Source organism: Nesoenas mayeri, assembly GCF_963082525.1.
Source record: "Nesoenas mayeri genome assembly, chromosome: 3".
Classification (NCBI taxonomy): domain Eukaryota; kingdom Metazoa; phylum Chordata; class Aves; order Columbiformes; family Columbidae; genus Nesoenas; species Nesoenas mayeri.
In genome coordinates this window covers 36,421,374-36,438,043 of record NC_137544.1, presented here as the reverse complement: position 1 = coordinate 36,438,043, position 16,670 = coordinate 36,421,374, and the positions used below count along the sequence as shown (strand labels likewise).

Here is a 16,670-nt window from a genome sequence, read left to right as displayed (position 1 = left end):
GACAAGTCCTTATCGGGGGTCAGACTTCAGAACAGGTACTCATAGTGGTTGCAGTGACTTTTGACATAAATCAAAGAGGTTTTTTTTTTGTTTGTGGCTTTTGTGTGTGTGTGTGTGTGTGGTTTTTTTTAATAGTGTTGCAACACAAAGATAAAAATTACATCAGTACACGTTGCTTTGTCTAGGACAAAAATATTGCAGTTAGGTTGGCATTCTATCAGAATGGTTTTGGTGTACACACAAATAAACGAAAAAATATGTTTCTACATTGCTTTTTATTGTTATCATGACTAAGAAAGACCTGAAATACTACCCCGATACCTATTGAAGGTAAAATTCAGGACTTAGGTTGGTAGATATTCGGCTGTGCAGACAAATCTGAGGAAGGCTGGATAATTAGTCACAAAGACTCCACATTTAAAGTTTGTTCAAAGCTTGTTATTAATACTGCTTTCCATAACAGTTTACAAGATGGAGTGAGGGAGAGGTTTATTTACCGAATTTTCTGCTGACTTGCTAATCAAGTTTCCAGAAACATAGACTTGGCACACTTCCAACTTCCCTTTGGTAATTAACCCCAAATTAACTTTTTGGAGCTACTTAACAGGAAGCTCAGGGAATGCAAAATTCTGTGTGAGTCTTTTTTTAAAAAATATTTATGAGGTAGTAGAAAGGGTACAAGGCCTGCAGATCTAATGTGAAGAGATAAGTTTTAAAAGAGCCACAAAATTTTGATCTTTTTGTTGCTGCTTGACAATAGATAGCAAAAATCTCTATCCTTAACTGTTTCCACAGTCACACATTTAAAGCTGTGTAATTTCTCTAGCAGGACTACATATCTGTATGGAAAATTTCTGCTTCTATATAGGAATTTAGAGAAATAAAGCCACAGTTATACAGTACACAAGGGATTGTATGCAAACAATTTCAGAACACATTCCAAAACAAATGTCAGGGATAGTGCTACAAATCAGCTGAACACCTGCTCTGCCCTAATATTCTCCATCCTGAGTAGGTGTAATCTCAAACAGCGTAGCTGAAGCCGGTGCACGGCTCACCCCTCCACCCAAAGCTAATTGCAGGGTGTTTCAAAGAGATGGACCCAATTTGAAATGACACACTGCCTCAGCCTTGGATAGGTTGCGTGGGAGCCCAAGACTTAGCGCTACACTCTTGACCCCCAAGATCCCCAGACATAAAACCTGAGACTTTTTCTTGTGAGGATATGTCAAAGACCATGTTTTTGTACCACCATTAGCAACTAATCTGGATGACCTCAAAAACAACCATGGCAGCTGTGACCTCAGTGGAAGAAGACATTTGAGAGGCGTTTGGGGCAAATTCAACTCGATGTTGTCCATACAGCAGGTGGAGGGAACACAGAGAATTTATAAAAAGGTTACTAAAACTTGATAACTCACTAAACCCGTCTGTAAATTTTTGTGTGCTTGTAACATGCTGCCATCATGAAATATACTGATTTGAAACCAGGTGCATCTTTTTGAAACACCCTGTACGTCACACACATCCACCTGACTGTACCAAGCTGTGCAGCCCATCCGCTTCAGGAATCCACTTCATAGAATCATTGCGGTTGGAAGAGACCCTCAGGATCATTGAGTCCAACCATAACTTAACCTAACTCTAGCATTAAACCATGCCCCTAAGAACCTCGTCTAAACACCTTTTAAACACCTTCAGGGATGGTAACTTCAGCTCTACCCTGGGCAGCGTGTTTCAACACCTGACAACGCTTTCCGTGAATAATTTTTTCTTAATATCCAATCTAAACCGCCCCTGGCATCACTTGAGGCCATTTTCCATAGTCATTTAACGACAGAAGGGAAGTGAAACTTGGCTGTTGGCAGCAAAGGCCCAGCTTGTGTGTGACTAAGTCCAGGGTGCAGGGTCCCACCAAGTGCCTGTGCCTGGGCTGACAGGTTCGTGAGCTGCACCACAACGCGGTGCTTCTAAGTGTTAAGCAGTTGTGTTCCCTGCACTAGGTAACGCCAGGTCCTATAGAGAACACAACGGGACGAGGGAGAGCGGCTGGTGTGATTTTCCCTCAGCAGGTGATTAGAGACCAGTTGGTTTCCGATTCGGAGGGGCGCGATGAGGCGGTACGAGGGAGGGCGGTGTAACCCCCGCGCCAACGCCGGGCTCGGGGCGAGGCTGCGGCGGCCGGGCCCTGCCGGGCACAGGGAGGGCTGCGGGCCCGCACCCCCCTCGGCCCCGCGACGCCCCTTTCGCACCTGGGCGCCCGCCCGGCGGAATGTGCTGAGCTGCCGGTGACTCGGCGGCGGCGTCGCCCCGGTGACCTCCCACACTCCCTCCCCCGCCAGCGGCGGCGCCTTGCCGCAGCTCTGCCCCCTCCCTCCCGGCAGATCATCCCACCCCGCCGGGCGGTCACCTCAGCAGGAGGAGCCGCCGCCGCTTTGCCTCCCCTCCCGCAGCGACCTGACGGCAGTGCGCTCAGCCTCGCCGCGCCATGCAAGCAAGGAAGGCAGCCGCGAGCGGGGACGCCGGCCGGCCCCTGCAGTTCACCATGAAGAAGGGCTACGAGGTGCTCCGCGACCCCCACCTCAACAAGGTAGGGGCGGGCAGCGCAGGTGCGCTGCGGCGGCCGGAGCCCCCTCCCTCTGCCCGGCCCCCCGCCCGTCTGCGGGGGCCGCGGAACGTGTCGCCGCTGGGCGCTGCCTGCGGAGCCGGAGCCGGGCCCGGGGCGGCGGGGCGCCGGGCCGCCTCTCGCCGCCGCCACCTGTCGCGGCACAGCGCCCGCGGAGCGCCCGGGCCGGCCTGCCCCCGCGCAGCCGCCGCCGGGCCGGGGACAGCGGTGGGACAGCGGGTGCGGGGCAGCCTCACTTCCTGCGGGCCGGGCGACGCTTCCTCCACCTTCGGGGCGGCGGGGAGCGCTGCGCCGGCCCTCGGGCTGCGCCCGGCCAGCCCGGGCCCTGAGGCGCGGAGTCCGCCGCGGGTAGCGGCGCTAGCCCCTCGCTATCTGCTAGAGAAGCAGCTGCGGCAGCCCGGGGAGGATGCTGCGGGAAGTTACGCCGCTCCGCTGCGAGTTAACGCTGCCGTGTCTGCGTGTTCCGGGTACCCTCCTTCTTTTCCATCCCTCTTTCCCACGGGTGCCCCGCCTTGTTTCCTGCGGGCAAGCCTGGCTGTTTGTGCGGTCCTAACTTTTATCTCCTGGCAGGTTGAAAAGGTATTTTGTCACCAGTATTCCACTCGCAGCTGTGAAATTCAGCTCCAGTTTCCCCCTGTCCTGCCTCAGTGAATGCAGTCGGCTCTGAAGAGATGCTGTAGAGCAGCAAAACATTTTTTATCACATCTCTAATTTGCTTAAGAAGGGTAATTCAGCTTGATAAAACTTTCTAAGCATGTTAAACTAATATGGAAAAAATAAAGCAGAGTGAGTGCACAGCTCTGGTGAAGATGTGAAGTTCAGATAGCAAAACACTTTATTGGTGTGACAGGCCCTGGATTTGCTGCAAAAATGAAAAATGGGTAAAGTCAAAGGTAGACGATGAACGACGCCTGGCACTTGAAGCCTTGGTCAAGTCCTTAGCCCCAGCTTTGTTCTTGCATATTACTTTTAGTGGTTAACTGTGGTGCTCTGACTTGTACCTCTGCATTAGACTACATGTACTCTCATTTTACTTATTGCTGAGTTGTATGAATTGACAAAAACTATGTCTCTGGTTTTACCAGATAGGTTGACTCATCAGTAAAAGCTGCATATGTTAGTTAAATGAATAGTGCTTTTATTAGTCTTGGTGCTTGACTACGGTTTTCTCAGAGGCTGCCTTATGTCTGTGTGTGCATGTGTGTTGGCCTGAGAGGTCTCCTGAGGTCAGGTGAATGGAAAACTTAAACTTCTCCAAGAAGTACCCAATGTTTCGCTTGGGGTTGCTTTTAAGCAGTTGCAGTATTCATGGAAAAAGTCTGATTCAGCATAACCAGGAAAGCCAACCCAATAGAAAATAGGACTTATTCTAAAACGTGTTGTATAAAGAGCAATCAGAGGCAAAGCAAGCTCATTGCTGCCTTTTTCCCCTCAAGTGTCATACATCTTGTCTCTGAACAGCGTACTTGGAGGTGTGGTGCTAAAGAGGAAGGGTCTTGTTTGATTTCTTGGCTTGGGCATTACACTTCCCTTTCAGCCATGGTATAGCACATATGGTCCTGGTCTGGTAAAGAATGGGAAAACAGCTTTCTGACTGAGGAGGGTGATTTTTGGTGGGTGTGGATGTATTACACCCAACTATATCTATGTTTATATACACACACAGACCCCTAATATAAATACATTTTCTGGCCAAATGCATACATGTGGGCAATAAAATGAAATATGTTGAGGACTGCTGACATGGTTGCCAGTTTGATAGCTTATGGCTTGCCTGCATGCATGGAAGCTGATACTCCCAGTTCACTTTTGATTACCAAGGCTGTTCAACCAGCATCAGTTGCATAAAATTCAATTTGAAGTAGATAAAACATCTCCTTTAATGATTCTAAAGTACAGGCGTTGTTTGCAGTTCTGCAGAAGTGCCAGAACTGTCTGCTATCTCTTGGGCCCTAAGAGCTGCAATTGCTCGGTATCAGCACTTTCTTTTGGATACGGTGCCAGTTTTAATTATTTGCATATACTTGGCAAAAGTAGGCTGTAAGTGCTGAGTAGTGGTATCTAGCAGTGACTCACAGAAAGACAAATGATGTTTTCTGGGTCTTTTAAGCCAAGACAGCTGGCCTGTCAAACAGGTAGCACTGAAGCTTGCTGCAATATGTGGAAGCTTGGGGCTTGCATCCTCAAATAATATATTGTTTTTCTCAGACACATTTAAAAGAAGATTTTACAGGGAGCTATTTCTACCTGGATGTCTTTAAAGATACATGTAAGTAAGAAATAAGAAGCTATATCTTTATTTTTTTAAAAACGTATCTCAATTTAGTGCCCCACTCATCCAACAATAAAGCTGGATTTCTGCACATTTGGTGCATACTTAACTTTTTATACTTAACATTGATGGCTGGCAAGAGGTGAGAGAAAGGGCTGTGGAAATGCCAGGGTAAACACCCAAATTTCTTCTTTTCCAGTTCCTGGATGTCAGAATTTCCAGAATATCTAAGCACTGAAGTATGCTGAAGCCCTAGGCAACATAATTCTTAAATCTTTTATGTTTAACTTTGTAAGTAATTCACAAACATGTACAAACTTCGCTGAGGAAAAGCTTGATAGAAATGTTTGGGGTTTTTTGTTGGTTTCTCCCCCTCTGCTGGGGCATTTTGCCTGTGTATGGAACCATTGCTGCCTTTACAAGGTCACTGAGTGGTCTGCCCCATTTGAGCAGCAGTGATGCATCGAAAATCATGAGAAGCAGCATCTTGTAACATACCGAGTTTAATTTCTTGAGGACGTGTGTCCAAGTCTATGGATGATAATGATGATTCAGTTTATTGTCTGATATTTTAGGTCCATAGTGTTTAAAAGTGTATTTAGAACCTTTTTGGCAATTGTCTTCCTCCCTCAGGAAGCTGAACACTTTGTGAATAGCAATTACAAGGAAAACACAGTTTCATTTGTTTCAACTGAAATAGATTGCATTAGAAACCTTTGGCTGGGAGTTGTATGCTCTTTAAGATGATGAGTTACAGAAGTGTGAAACTAATTTGCTCTACTCCTACTATAAATCTCATTTATGCTTTATTCAGTGTATGCGTTTGTTATTCCAAAGCACACAGATTATTTATCACTAAACTTACATCTCATATTTATTTTTTTTACCTTTTAATGTTGTTTAAACAAATCAGTTTCCCATAAACTGCTTATTTTCAGAATCTTTATGAGAAAACACACTAACATGTATTTCAATAGCAAACTTTTCCAATCACCTGTATTATTTGCCAAGTCTAAACACTTCCCAGATTGAGAAACTTTGCCATTGGAGGCGTGCTTTGCTTACAGGCTGCTTTCATATTCTTGCAGAATAATTCGTAAAGCAGGAAATAAGTAATTCTATTAAATCTAAGTGCTGGAGGGCTCTCTGCCCTCCCAGCTGCCTAATTTAAAGCCCTCTCCTCTGACTGACTGCTGTCATCATTGCAAAGTGCAGTGCACTTGTAACTGTTGGTCCCTCTTGTTTTCTTTGCCTTTATTCAAGTTGCACCAAAGGACGTGAGAATTTCAGAACAGGTCGATGGCGCTGCTGAATATCCCAGAGTTCCCAATCTCAATCCCACCTGCAAACAGCACCAATACTCTATCATTACCATCTTCTGTACATGATGCCCTTGGATCTTAGTGGGTTCTCAACTAAGCAGTGACATTAGTTGTTTGCTATGAGTCCAGTGACTCACTATGGGATTTACTATAAGCAGCCACACTGGAACAGACTAAAGGTCCATTTATCTCAATGTCTTATTTTTGACAGTGGCCAAACTGGATCCCTTGGGAGGAGTAAAAGAGGGAAGGATGCCTCTAGTGATGCTTTCTCAGAATAATCAATTCTGGGCTGAGGGGATGAGCAGTTTATTAGAGTGTTATTAAGATATGAATGCTCATCTTTCCTGTCAGATTACACAAGCTAATTTAGTAAAAAATTACTAAAAAACAATTGTAATTTTTTTGGTTTTTTTGTTTTTTTGTTTTTTTTTTTTTTAATTCAAGTGAAATCATGATCTGAGTGAAAGAGACAGAACTTCCCATTGTGCTCCTATGTTTCAGACCGTGGGAAGAGAATGCTTGAGAAGTAAAGATATATTTTGTTCTGTGTACAGCTAGTTGCTTCACTAGTATCAAATTTGTTTTCAAGAAAGTACAATAATGTGACTAGTGTGGGTAATGTATAAAAAAAGGCTTTATCACTTTGACATTTGCTGGTGACCCTGTAATAGGCCTCAGAGAACCCAGACCTCATTAAAAAATCAGAAGCATTCAGGTGAGTTTTTCTCCATCTGATGGGTAAAAGAGTATAAGCACTTAAGAAGCTCCTCTAAATAAGTCTGTTCCTTTATCAACTACCAAGCAGAAGAAGTCTTTTTTTTCCTTTCATTGATAGAGTTATATTTTCTCATCTTAAACTTGTTTGCACGTTGGCTGGAATGGCCAGTGTTCACTGAGTGTTGCTTTTTGCGTTAGCTGTAAATAGATATTCTGGGAAGAAAACTGATGAAGCTGGGGATGGATGAGGAAAATACTGGTTAAAGTGGCATATTAGAAGTGTCTATATGAATTTGTAAAATAGGTTTTCTGGAGCTTAGATTTCATATTAAGTGGTAGTAGATAGCGTCTTTCAGATTGGAAGATGATCAACTGCATGTGAAAGTAAAGGTACAATTTGAGGAATTTTTTTGGGGATGGAATTGCTGATCACTCCTGCTGTCTTCTATTATACCTCCTTTTTTTTCCTATAAACTTTTTTCCTATAAGCTCTCTAATTTTTAACAGAAATATTTTCCTGGTTCTTCTCTCCGTCGGATCACCTAGCAGAGCAGTTCTGATCTTGACAGGAATAAGCACATGCTATCTTTCTGTTCCTTGACAAGAGTAAATGGTATGGTGGTTATGCTAGCACAAAAAGCAAGATCAATCTGGTCTTTGTCCAAAATGTTTTAGAGTGAACTTGCATCAATTTTGCCTATGTGTTTGGCGAGCATTATGTTTTTGATTTATTACTGGGGTCTCCCACACAGGAGTTGCTGTTGTGTGGAACGGCAACCTAAAAGAGGAGGTTCTTTGAGTATGAGGTGGGTTTGTACCAGAGCCCTTTGCTCTTTACCCATCAGGACTGCAAGTTGCAGACTGGCAGAACCACAGCTGGCTTGGACGCTTGGGTTTTGGGCAAGGGTGTGAGCTCAGCGGTGGCCACCACAGCGCTGGGTGGGGAGGTTCTCACACTGCCAGTGTGTTCTCCCTTCTTGAAGCCACCTTCTTGAGGTGTGAGGGAGGACTTGTGGTGCCAGATGATTTCTGTAGGAGTATTTTTATTTACAGTATGTGTGAAGGGGCTTTAAAAATCAATTTGTTCCTTTTTTCCACCTTTCTTACTTTAAGTTTTGTCCTGCATACTACTAATAAGGAGAAAGTATTGGGAAAGCACAAAGCATTTCAATCAGATTATTTTACCATTGTCTTCTATTTTATATACAAAACCCGCAGTGTTCATTGCCTCCTAGTACTTTTTCCTGACCTAGTACATAAGTCGCTGTGCTTGGTGTTATATTTTCTTCCTGTTTGTCTCCAGTTCTTTGCTTGCAGTTATGAAAAAGAGTGCTGAGACAGCAAGTTGGGAACAAAGTTCTGTGACTTGAATGAAAAGCAAATAAACTAAAGGAGAAGATGTTCTGTAGGAAGCTATATAGCAGTAATAGCAACTGAATACTGGTATGAGTTGTCACAAGAAGCTGAAACCTGTAATTGTTTTGCTGTGAAGCTGTTTCCGGCATTATTAACTCTTTTCAGTTGTGTAATTTTTGTGTGATTTTCAGCAACTGAAAACAAACAAAGTTGACCTTTTTTCTTTAGACTGAGGAGTCTATGTCCTTCTACACCCACTTGTTGTAAATGCTACTTGAATAGAAATGTTGATCCTGGCAGTCACAAAGCACCTTGCAAACAGGATTTGTGTGTGTAGAACAGGTTATATGTGCTTTTCTACACTAGGTTTTCTAGAGATGCTGGAATGGCACACAACTTTTTTTCTTTTTAAATTTTAATCATTCATGGATGCTGACAACAAGTAGGATAAGAGTTCACGGAAAAATTCTGCTTCTATCCAGGTAAAAATAAACTGCAGATAATATTTGTGCTTTCTGCGGGAAGCATATCCAAGAGTACAGAAGTTCTTACTGTGCATTTCTCACTTCACGTATCCAATTCTGCTGAATCAGTCTCTTGGGCTGAGCTGCCTCTGGAAAGGAAGAAGTTGTGGCTGTAGCTTCTCTGCCCCTGGCCCTGCTTCCCTCTCTGAGCGGAGGAGGAAGCAAAATGCTCACAACAGCAGTGTTTCTTATAAACCCGTGACCCCAAGTTAAAACGTGCCATCTTTGCCCTGGTGTGCCTTTCCCTTCCCTGCCTGCTCAGGTGAGCTGTGTATTCAGTGTGTGACTTGCTCATGGCTGCTGTAGCCCCAGCCCACACGGGCTGATTTGGGGTTTCATGCCAAAGGTCTTGTTGCTCCAGGCTCTGATGGCTCAGTGACCCACTGCTGTTGTGCTAAGTATGTTATTGATGGAGGTCTGAAACAGTATTATTACCCTTCAACAGGTCCTTCAATGAGGATTTTCCCAATTTATGTTACGGAATTTTACAGTGGAGCAGTTGTTACCAAGAAGTGTCAAAAGCAGCATTTGCTGGAGCATGTGATTCTGGGATTTTGGCCACAGTAGCAAGAGCTTTGGGCTCTCTGTGAATCTGAAGAGCTCTTTAAGGTGTCCTCTGTGATTCCCTGGCTGAAGCAAATGTCTGGTGGTTTCCTGATACCTCTGTGGCCCATTGCAGCTAGAAGAGTGGTGTGGAAAGTTGGGGAGAAGAACAGAAATCAGAATAATACCAGTGTTGTTGGGTTTGTGTACTCATGTAATGTAATGCACAGGGTACTCTGTTGACTCCTCTGTACTGAAACAAAGAAGAAATTGTCTTCTGTGCACTTTAATAGGAGTGGGACATTTAACATACGCTAAAACCTCTAGTGACTGTTGTTTTTTTTTTCTTTTTTCTTTCTTTTTTTTCTCCCCCCTTGATAATATTGGACAGGAGGGTATGCTTTAAAAAATAACAACAACAAAACCAACCAACCACCAACAACAGCAAAACCACAAAACAAACAAAAAAACCCAAGCAAACAAAAAAAGAGCAAACTGGTCCATTCACTATGCATTGGTGCTGTGTCAGGAAGGACCTGCTGCCTGTTAAGTGCCAGCTGGGGAGCCATGGATGTCCATTCATCTTCACACATTCATTGTTTTCATTCAACATCAAGTTAAACCTGTCCTGTTGAGACAAGTACCTGTGGACTTCTGCCCTGGAGATGTACCTGTCAATAAGGCTTTACTGCATGGAACTGAATTTGAAGAATTGTTTATACTTTGAGTGGCTGCTGTGATATCACAGTAGCATGAGATGTTTCAAGCAGCAATTACGTAGACTGTAAATTGATATAAATTAAGGATCCCTTAGATTTAATGAATAGTGCCCTATTTGATCATGCTGGTATACACACATGATCTTCTGTTAAAAAGATGATGATTTGGGAGCTTACCTCAAAAAGACTTTTCCAGTAAAGTTACTGGGGCCATTGCTGGAGGAAGGCTCAGTCTTACAGCTCCTGAGCATAAGGGGTTGTCTGTCTTCAGCATGAGGTTTTGTGAGACCCAACGCTATCATCGTGTAACTAAGAAAGGTGCCAGTTTTGGGAATGCGCCCTGTGGCCATCCACAGAGTCAGCTTCTGTAGGAGGGGGTGCAGAGGCTACATCTCCATGAGCACAAACCAGATGTTGAAACAGCTGGTGCTGTGCGCGTGCCCTGGCCAGTGAAATGCCATGTTGCCAGGGCTCTGGCTGATGCTTCTGGGCCTCTTCATCTTCTCTGAATGTTTTTGGCTCTCTCCTTGGCCATGGCTAAAACCAGCAATACAGTTTGACAGCAGCAGGCCCTTAGTGAAGATGAATGAGACTTTTGTTTCACTGAATGTCCTTCTCCTTCATTGGAGGGGCTTTTTCTTTATTTTGTGCCAGAGCAGAGCAGGCCAGGCTCATGACTAGGAACAGTTTTATAGTAATTATCTCCATTGTCTTCTTTAACAGAATGTCTATCCCAGTTTTGCAGGCAGGACTTGGAGTGAACTTCCTAATGGACAGGTAGAGGTAGCAAGGCTGCACATTAACTGTCAGAGGCCAGGAAAAGCCTTTGGTGCTTCCAGTGTTTTACTTGACACAGGAAATCAAATCTTTATTTAACGATGCTGACTGTTTCTAGTCAGGAGTGGAGGATGAATTTGGCTTGGCACTAGAATGTTCTTCTTTATCATTCATGGAGAAGGATGTCATGCACAGTCAGCAGCGCTGCTTTCTAGCAGGGCTTGTGGACATGAGGTATCTGCCTTGATATGACATAGTGGGTGTCAATAACTATGAACTGACTTGTGGTTCTGAAATTGCAACTATACAAGCTTTCTGTGGAACGTACTGTGTGTCAGTTATCTTCAAAAAATATCAAAGTCATGGATGAAGACAAACAAGGTAGGGGAAACCATCTAATGGAATATTGAAATATAGTTGAATTGGTTTTGTTAATATTCACCCTGTGTGGCCCACATAGATGGAACTTTTATGTCAGTCGCTCTTTTTATTTTACCTTCTCCTTTCTTCTTCTCGACAGCAGTTTTGTAAGTAGTATTATACTTCTAATTGAGAAGTAAATTATTGATGTCAAGCATATTGAAACTCAATTTTAGAAATACTTCCTTTGCACTTTTAGAGCCAATAGTGATACATTTTGAGAGAAGAAAATCGCTGTGTAGTTATAACGTGTCAGGTTATCATTTTGACTAATTTTCATGATTTCATTACATGTAGCAAGACAGTAGGAATTTTAGGGCTACATCAGAGGATTGTCTGTATGGTACACACTACAGACACCTCCAGGAGCTGGGACTTCTGTGATACATAGTCTAGTTTGGACCATAATCACAAGGAAGCTCATGGCTTTTATAAGGATGATAAATTTGTGTAGGGTGATATGAGAAAAAGGACTAAGGACCCAATTCTGATACTGATTTGAGTAGTGTAAGCTGAGAGTAAATTAATGGTAGAGGGATGCAAGAGGGGAAACTGCTGCAAAACTGGCGTGAAATTAGCACTGGTGCTTTAATCCTTTTAAAAAAAACCAAAATGCTTTGTCACTTGGAGTGTTTGATCTCCTTTAACCTCCACAGGCTTCTAAAACTTGATTCCTAGCAGACCCTTTAGAAGGAAATGTTGAAATACTTGTTGAGCATGTAAGGTAAGTGTTTTTTCTTAGTCCAGCCTTTCTGAGATTAGTCTAATTTTATCTAAAATGATTAATATTATAGTATCTCATTTTTTGATTAATTAAGATTACTTGAAATAGTCCAAATCTTTGGGTGATTTCAGAGAAAAAATGCCGTGGAGAAAGCTAAATGTGTTTCTGTTAAAAACAGATGTCTAAATTCATTTTGCATGGGAATTATTTTAAGCGTATTCCTCAGTATAGCTTTCTTTCAAGGAGTTAATTAAAAAAAACTCATGAATTTCATGCATAAGAAAACAAGTTTTGGTCTTATCAAAGCTTAAGCTTTGCTAAGATAATGTGTTGCATAATTCGGGAAGCAAAAATCCCTGACTTGTAAGAAGGGGGTCACAGGGCACCCTGGAGGCAGTTCTTGCACGCACTGTGTACTTTCTGTTGAAATCAGTGTCTGGAGTTCACTTGGATACTGTTAGTGTCTATTCCTGCATGAAACACAATACTCCATGCAGGACTTGAGGTTGTTTGCAATATAGAGGAAGCGGATGAAGTGTGGAGTAAACACTTTTTATATACATAAAAAACACATAATGTAGAACTAAAGAAGAAATAAAGGCATCATAATTCTCTTATGCTTTGAATACCTGTGGCTTTCAGCCAAGTATGTAGAAATACATCAGGATGTACTTGTCTGGTATAAAAGTTCAGAAAACAAATTCATCACTATTTTACTCTTAAAATATGAATGAGACGTAGAACAGCAATGCATTTTATCATTTCATGTTCATGCTTAGGTTTTTACTTTATTGTTCAAGTAGCAACTGTTACCTGTTTCTGGCTTAGAAAAACTTTTTTTTTCTCTAATAATTACATTTAATATGAAAAGTAGAGTCACTGTTCTGCCTCTTCTTTCTGTGTGTTCATAAAATATATATTCCTACAAGCAGTTTGAAAAATTACAAGCACCTTTGGTTCACTGTAACTTTGCTTAAATAAACTTCAGTCTTGAGTTAATATTTTAGATTCATCTGTCTTATTAATGAATTGTGTTTATCTCTGGAGCAGAGTAGGTGCTAAGAGATACTAAGTGATTTTGGCATCCGGTTGAGATGGGATATCACAGTTTAGCTTTCTTCCTCTTGTCCTCCATGAGTGAGACTTTAAGTTTGTTTTTGGCATGGAGGTTGTACAGTACAGAATCACTGCTTTGCAAGAGAAGAACAAGGATTGTTATGAAATACATAATTCCCTTTTCCACAAAGGCAAAAATAATTCTGGCTTTTACTTATGACTTGAAAAAAATCTTTGCCTTTAATCTGTCCTTGAGATTAGTGCACACTGGTGATTAAGAAACGCGTTACAACATTTTCAGTACTAGGCTCTAGCTGACTTATTGGATTTCTTCCTCCAGATACCTGACTTCAGAAAGCAGATTTATTTGTGGAGGTGTATTTACGGAAGAGGCATTAAAGCCTCTTTACCTAAATAGTACAAAAGAGCTCTATAGTTACAGATAGAGGTCAAAAAAAGAGCACTGTATTGCTAAAGTAAAAGGAATACCCAAGTCTGTGAAGTGCTTAATGTTGTTTTGATTTGGTTCAATCTCTTCAAGTCCCATGTGATGGTCTTTTGAAGGGGTTGGACAGGAGCAGTGCACCCAAAGCAGGGGAAGCCTGTTTTGTGTTAGTTGGTGGGTAGATGCCTTTTTGAAGGTGTTGATGATGCTCCTGCATCATTGCTTCATACACACACACACTTCTCCACTCCGTCATTGCTTAAGATCTGAAGAGACTACTATCTAGTTAATAAAATTGGGTTAAAAATGTGAGGTGTTAAAATGCAGTACTTCACAAGCTGATGGCTGATTTAAGTGTATGGTTCTAAAACTCTTAAAAACGACTTTGCGATTTTTGTAGGACCTTTTTCCATGCTTAAAGGTGTTAAAATTAAAACTGAGTTTCTTTCTGTAAAGTAAAAGAGTAATTTAATAGCTGAAAAAACATTTTCAGATTCTTTCACATAGAGAGTATTGAGCACTAAAGCTGACATGTTCAGCAGTTTTAGTCTGTGATAAATATATGGAATAAAATAATTATTAGATTTCAAGTACCATTGAAAGGTAAATTTCTCTGCTGCTATTTATAGGCAACTGGAAGTTATTACGAAAATACATATCAAACTCTTGATTTTGTGCTGTAGCAGTATTTGGAGTAATTCCTTAAGGTACTTAGGTTTAGGTGGCTTTAGTTTTGCCCAGGTGTAAGGCATTGTTAAAAGTCATGTCCTAGGAGCAAGTGTTGGTGGAGGAATCTGCCAGGTGGTTGGGATTCAGGATCTTGGACCTTCTGCAAGAGTGTGATCTTGCAGAAATTCTTTCCTGCCTCTGCCCAGGCTTTTTAGTCTTCCTCAGACTGTATGTATGTCCTGGTTTTGTTAAAAAACAAATTTCTCTTTTAGTGAATTTGCCTATCAGCTAAAGCCTTCATATTAGCTGCATTTTCCTGGAGAACCAGACACATGTTTTGGTAAAACCTAGCAATGGAATGCAAAGTTATTGATGAGGACAGATGGACATCTTGCGAGAGGGGCGACGAGAAACCGGTGACCAAGAAACTGACCAACGGTGTAAAACATTCCATTCACATGAATACTTCATATAAAAATGGGAGATCACGAGGATCTCGTCCCTTTTTCCTTTTCCCTATGGCCGACATTAGGAGAGGACCTTGCTAGTCGTCCCTGCAAGCTGAGGCCTAGTGAGAGACTGAATCCAGCTCCGGTTGGCTGGAGAGTCCAATCCAGGACTTTGGGTGCCGGCTCTGCATTTGCTGAGACTTTCAAGATTGGTTTTGTATATTTTGTATTATTTTCTCTATTCTTACTAGTGGCATTAGTAAAACATCTTTAATCTTTCCAACTCTTCTCTCTCTGTCCTTCTTTCCCTCCTGATCGCCTGTCCTTAGTGGGAAGGGGGGAGAGAGAGGGGCAAAAAGGGAAAGTGGAGGGGAGAGGAGGTTAACAATACATCTGCCAGGGTTTTATTGTCACCCTGCAATCTAAACCCTCGACAATGTGTTAAGTGGCTGCTTGACATCTTAATTCCCTAGGTTTCTCTGAAATTCTTACTTTGCTCTTCTTTGGAGCACAAGCAGGACAGTTGTCCTGATTCCAACACAACTCCGTCTCGGGATGTTTCAGATTGCCTCTATCCCAGGAGTGCTTTGGAGCTCACTGATAGAATCATAGAATAGTGTGGGTTGGAAGGGACCTACAAAGGTCACCTAGTCCAACCCCACTATGAGCAGGGACATCTTCAACTAGATCAGGTTGCTCAGAGCCCCGTCCAGCCTGGCCTTGAATGTCTCCAGGGATGGGGCATTTACCACCTCTCTGGGCAACCTGTGCCAGTGTTTCACCACACTTATTGTAAAAAATTTCTTCCTCCAACAATGTCCTCTTTCCACCTTCTTCTCACTGGGTCCTTGCTTTTTCAGGCTGCTGCTGATTGTAGATGTGATTTTTACAGACTTCATCTAAAGCTTCCAGGCCTGGTAAACGAGAGCTGGCTCCCTGCTAAGCTTCAAAGCTTTTACTCTGCACAGGGTATTCACTGAAGTTCTTAGAAAAAAATTATTAGAGTTTGTGTGTGATAAACATCTATTAATGAAGGCAGTGAACTTTGGTGTATTATTTCTATGCATAGTTATTGTGTAACAAAAAGCTTGAGGTAATGTAGTTTTTTAACAGAGTTCTAGACATGAAGACATCTGCTGTTTGTCTTTTAAGGCATACAAATTTATGGCTGTAAGGCATACAATTTTTATAGTTTTAGGAGAACATAAAAGGAGTGTGGTTTATCTTTTTTTTTGTGTGTTGTTGCTTTTCGTTAAGGCAAGATTTCATGCCAAATTCTCTAAGGATGAAGCTTACAAATTGCGTTGCTTTCCCTAAGCGAAGGCTGGATAAAGCCTTCCTCTTGCTCATGTGATGGGGACTTTGTCATGGCTGTCTATTTATTAGGTCAATCAAGGGTCAGGTAAAGAAATAAGGAATGGCCCTTAAAATAGCTAGATAATTCTGATTTTTTTTAAATTTTTTTTTATTTTTTTTTGTACTTTGTATAGAGCATACAGATTCTTACATTTAGAAACACTGTGGTGGTTCGATTGAACACATTGATTGTAGCTGAGAATACGTAATTAAATGTAGGTGAGTCTGTGTAAACAGGTATTGGAAAAGGTGTCTTACGCGCTGCTTTTTTTTTCTGCATTGAGGGTGGCTTTCACCAGATGCCTTCAACAGCTGCTTGAAGGGAACACTTTATCTAAGCTCAGTAAAAGTAAAGCTTCACTTTGCATCTTACCTGGGGAACATAACCGGTCTGGCTCTGTCTTGTAGCCACTGTCTCTGTGTTTGCCAGAAGAGCAGAAGAGCTCCAAGTCAGTAGCCTCTGTGAAACTGGAGCCTCTGCTCTCCTGCCAGGCTCTTTGAGGTACCGAGCTCTTGTGCTTCTTAGAGTACACAGATAAACTCAAAGTAGAAAATAAAAAGCAAGTGCTTCCTTCTGAGTTGTAATTCTTAGGAAAAAAACAAATTGTAGGATAAACACAACCTTCAAATTATTTCCCAAACTTCTTACGTTTGCCTAATTTATGGCAATAAACAACTTCTGTTTCTGTAGT

The 16,670-nt window shown here is 42.2% G+C and overlaps 1 protein-coding gene across 1 annotated transcript in view; it reads left to right on the top strand.

Moving 5' to 3' along the window:
• Positions 1 to 2,488: 2,488 nt before the first annotated feature.
• The window catches only part of ME1 (malic enzyme 1), a gene marked incomplete at both ends in the record, with an annotated part of 166,500 nt that continues 152,318 nt past the window's right edge, over positions 2,489 to 16,670 (top strand). Inside the window, one exon of the mRNA XM_080342086.1 lies at positions 2,489 to 2,590. Coding sequence (XP_080198212.1) covers positions 2,489 to 2,590 — 102 coding nt within the window. The remainder of the gene's footprint in view (positions 2,591 to 16,670) is intronic.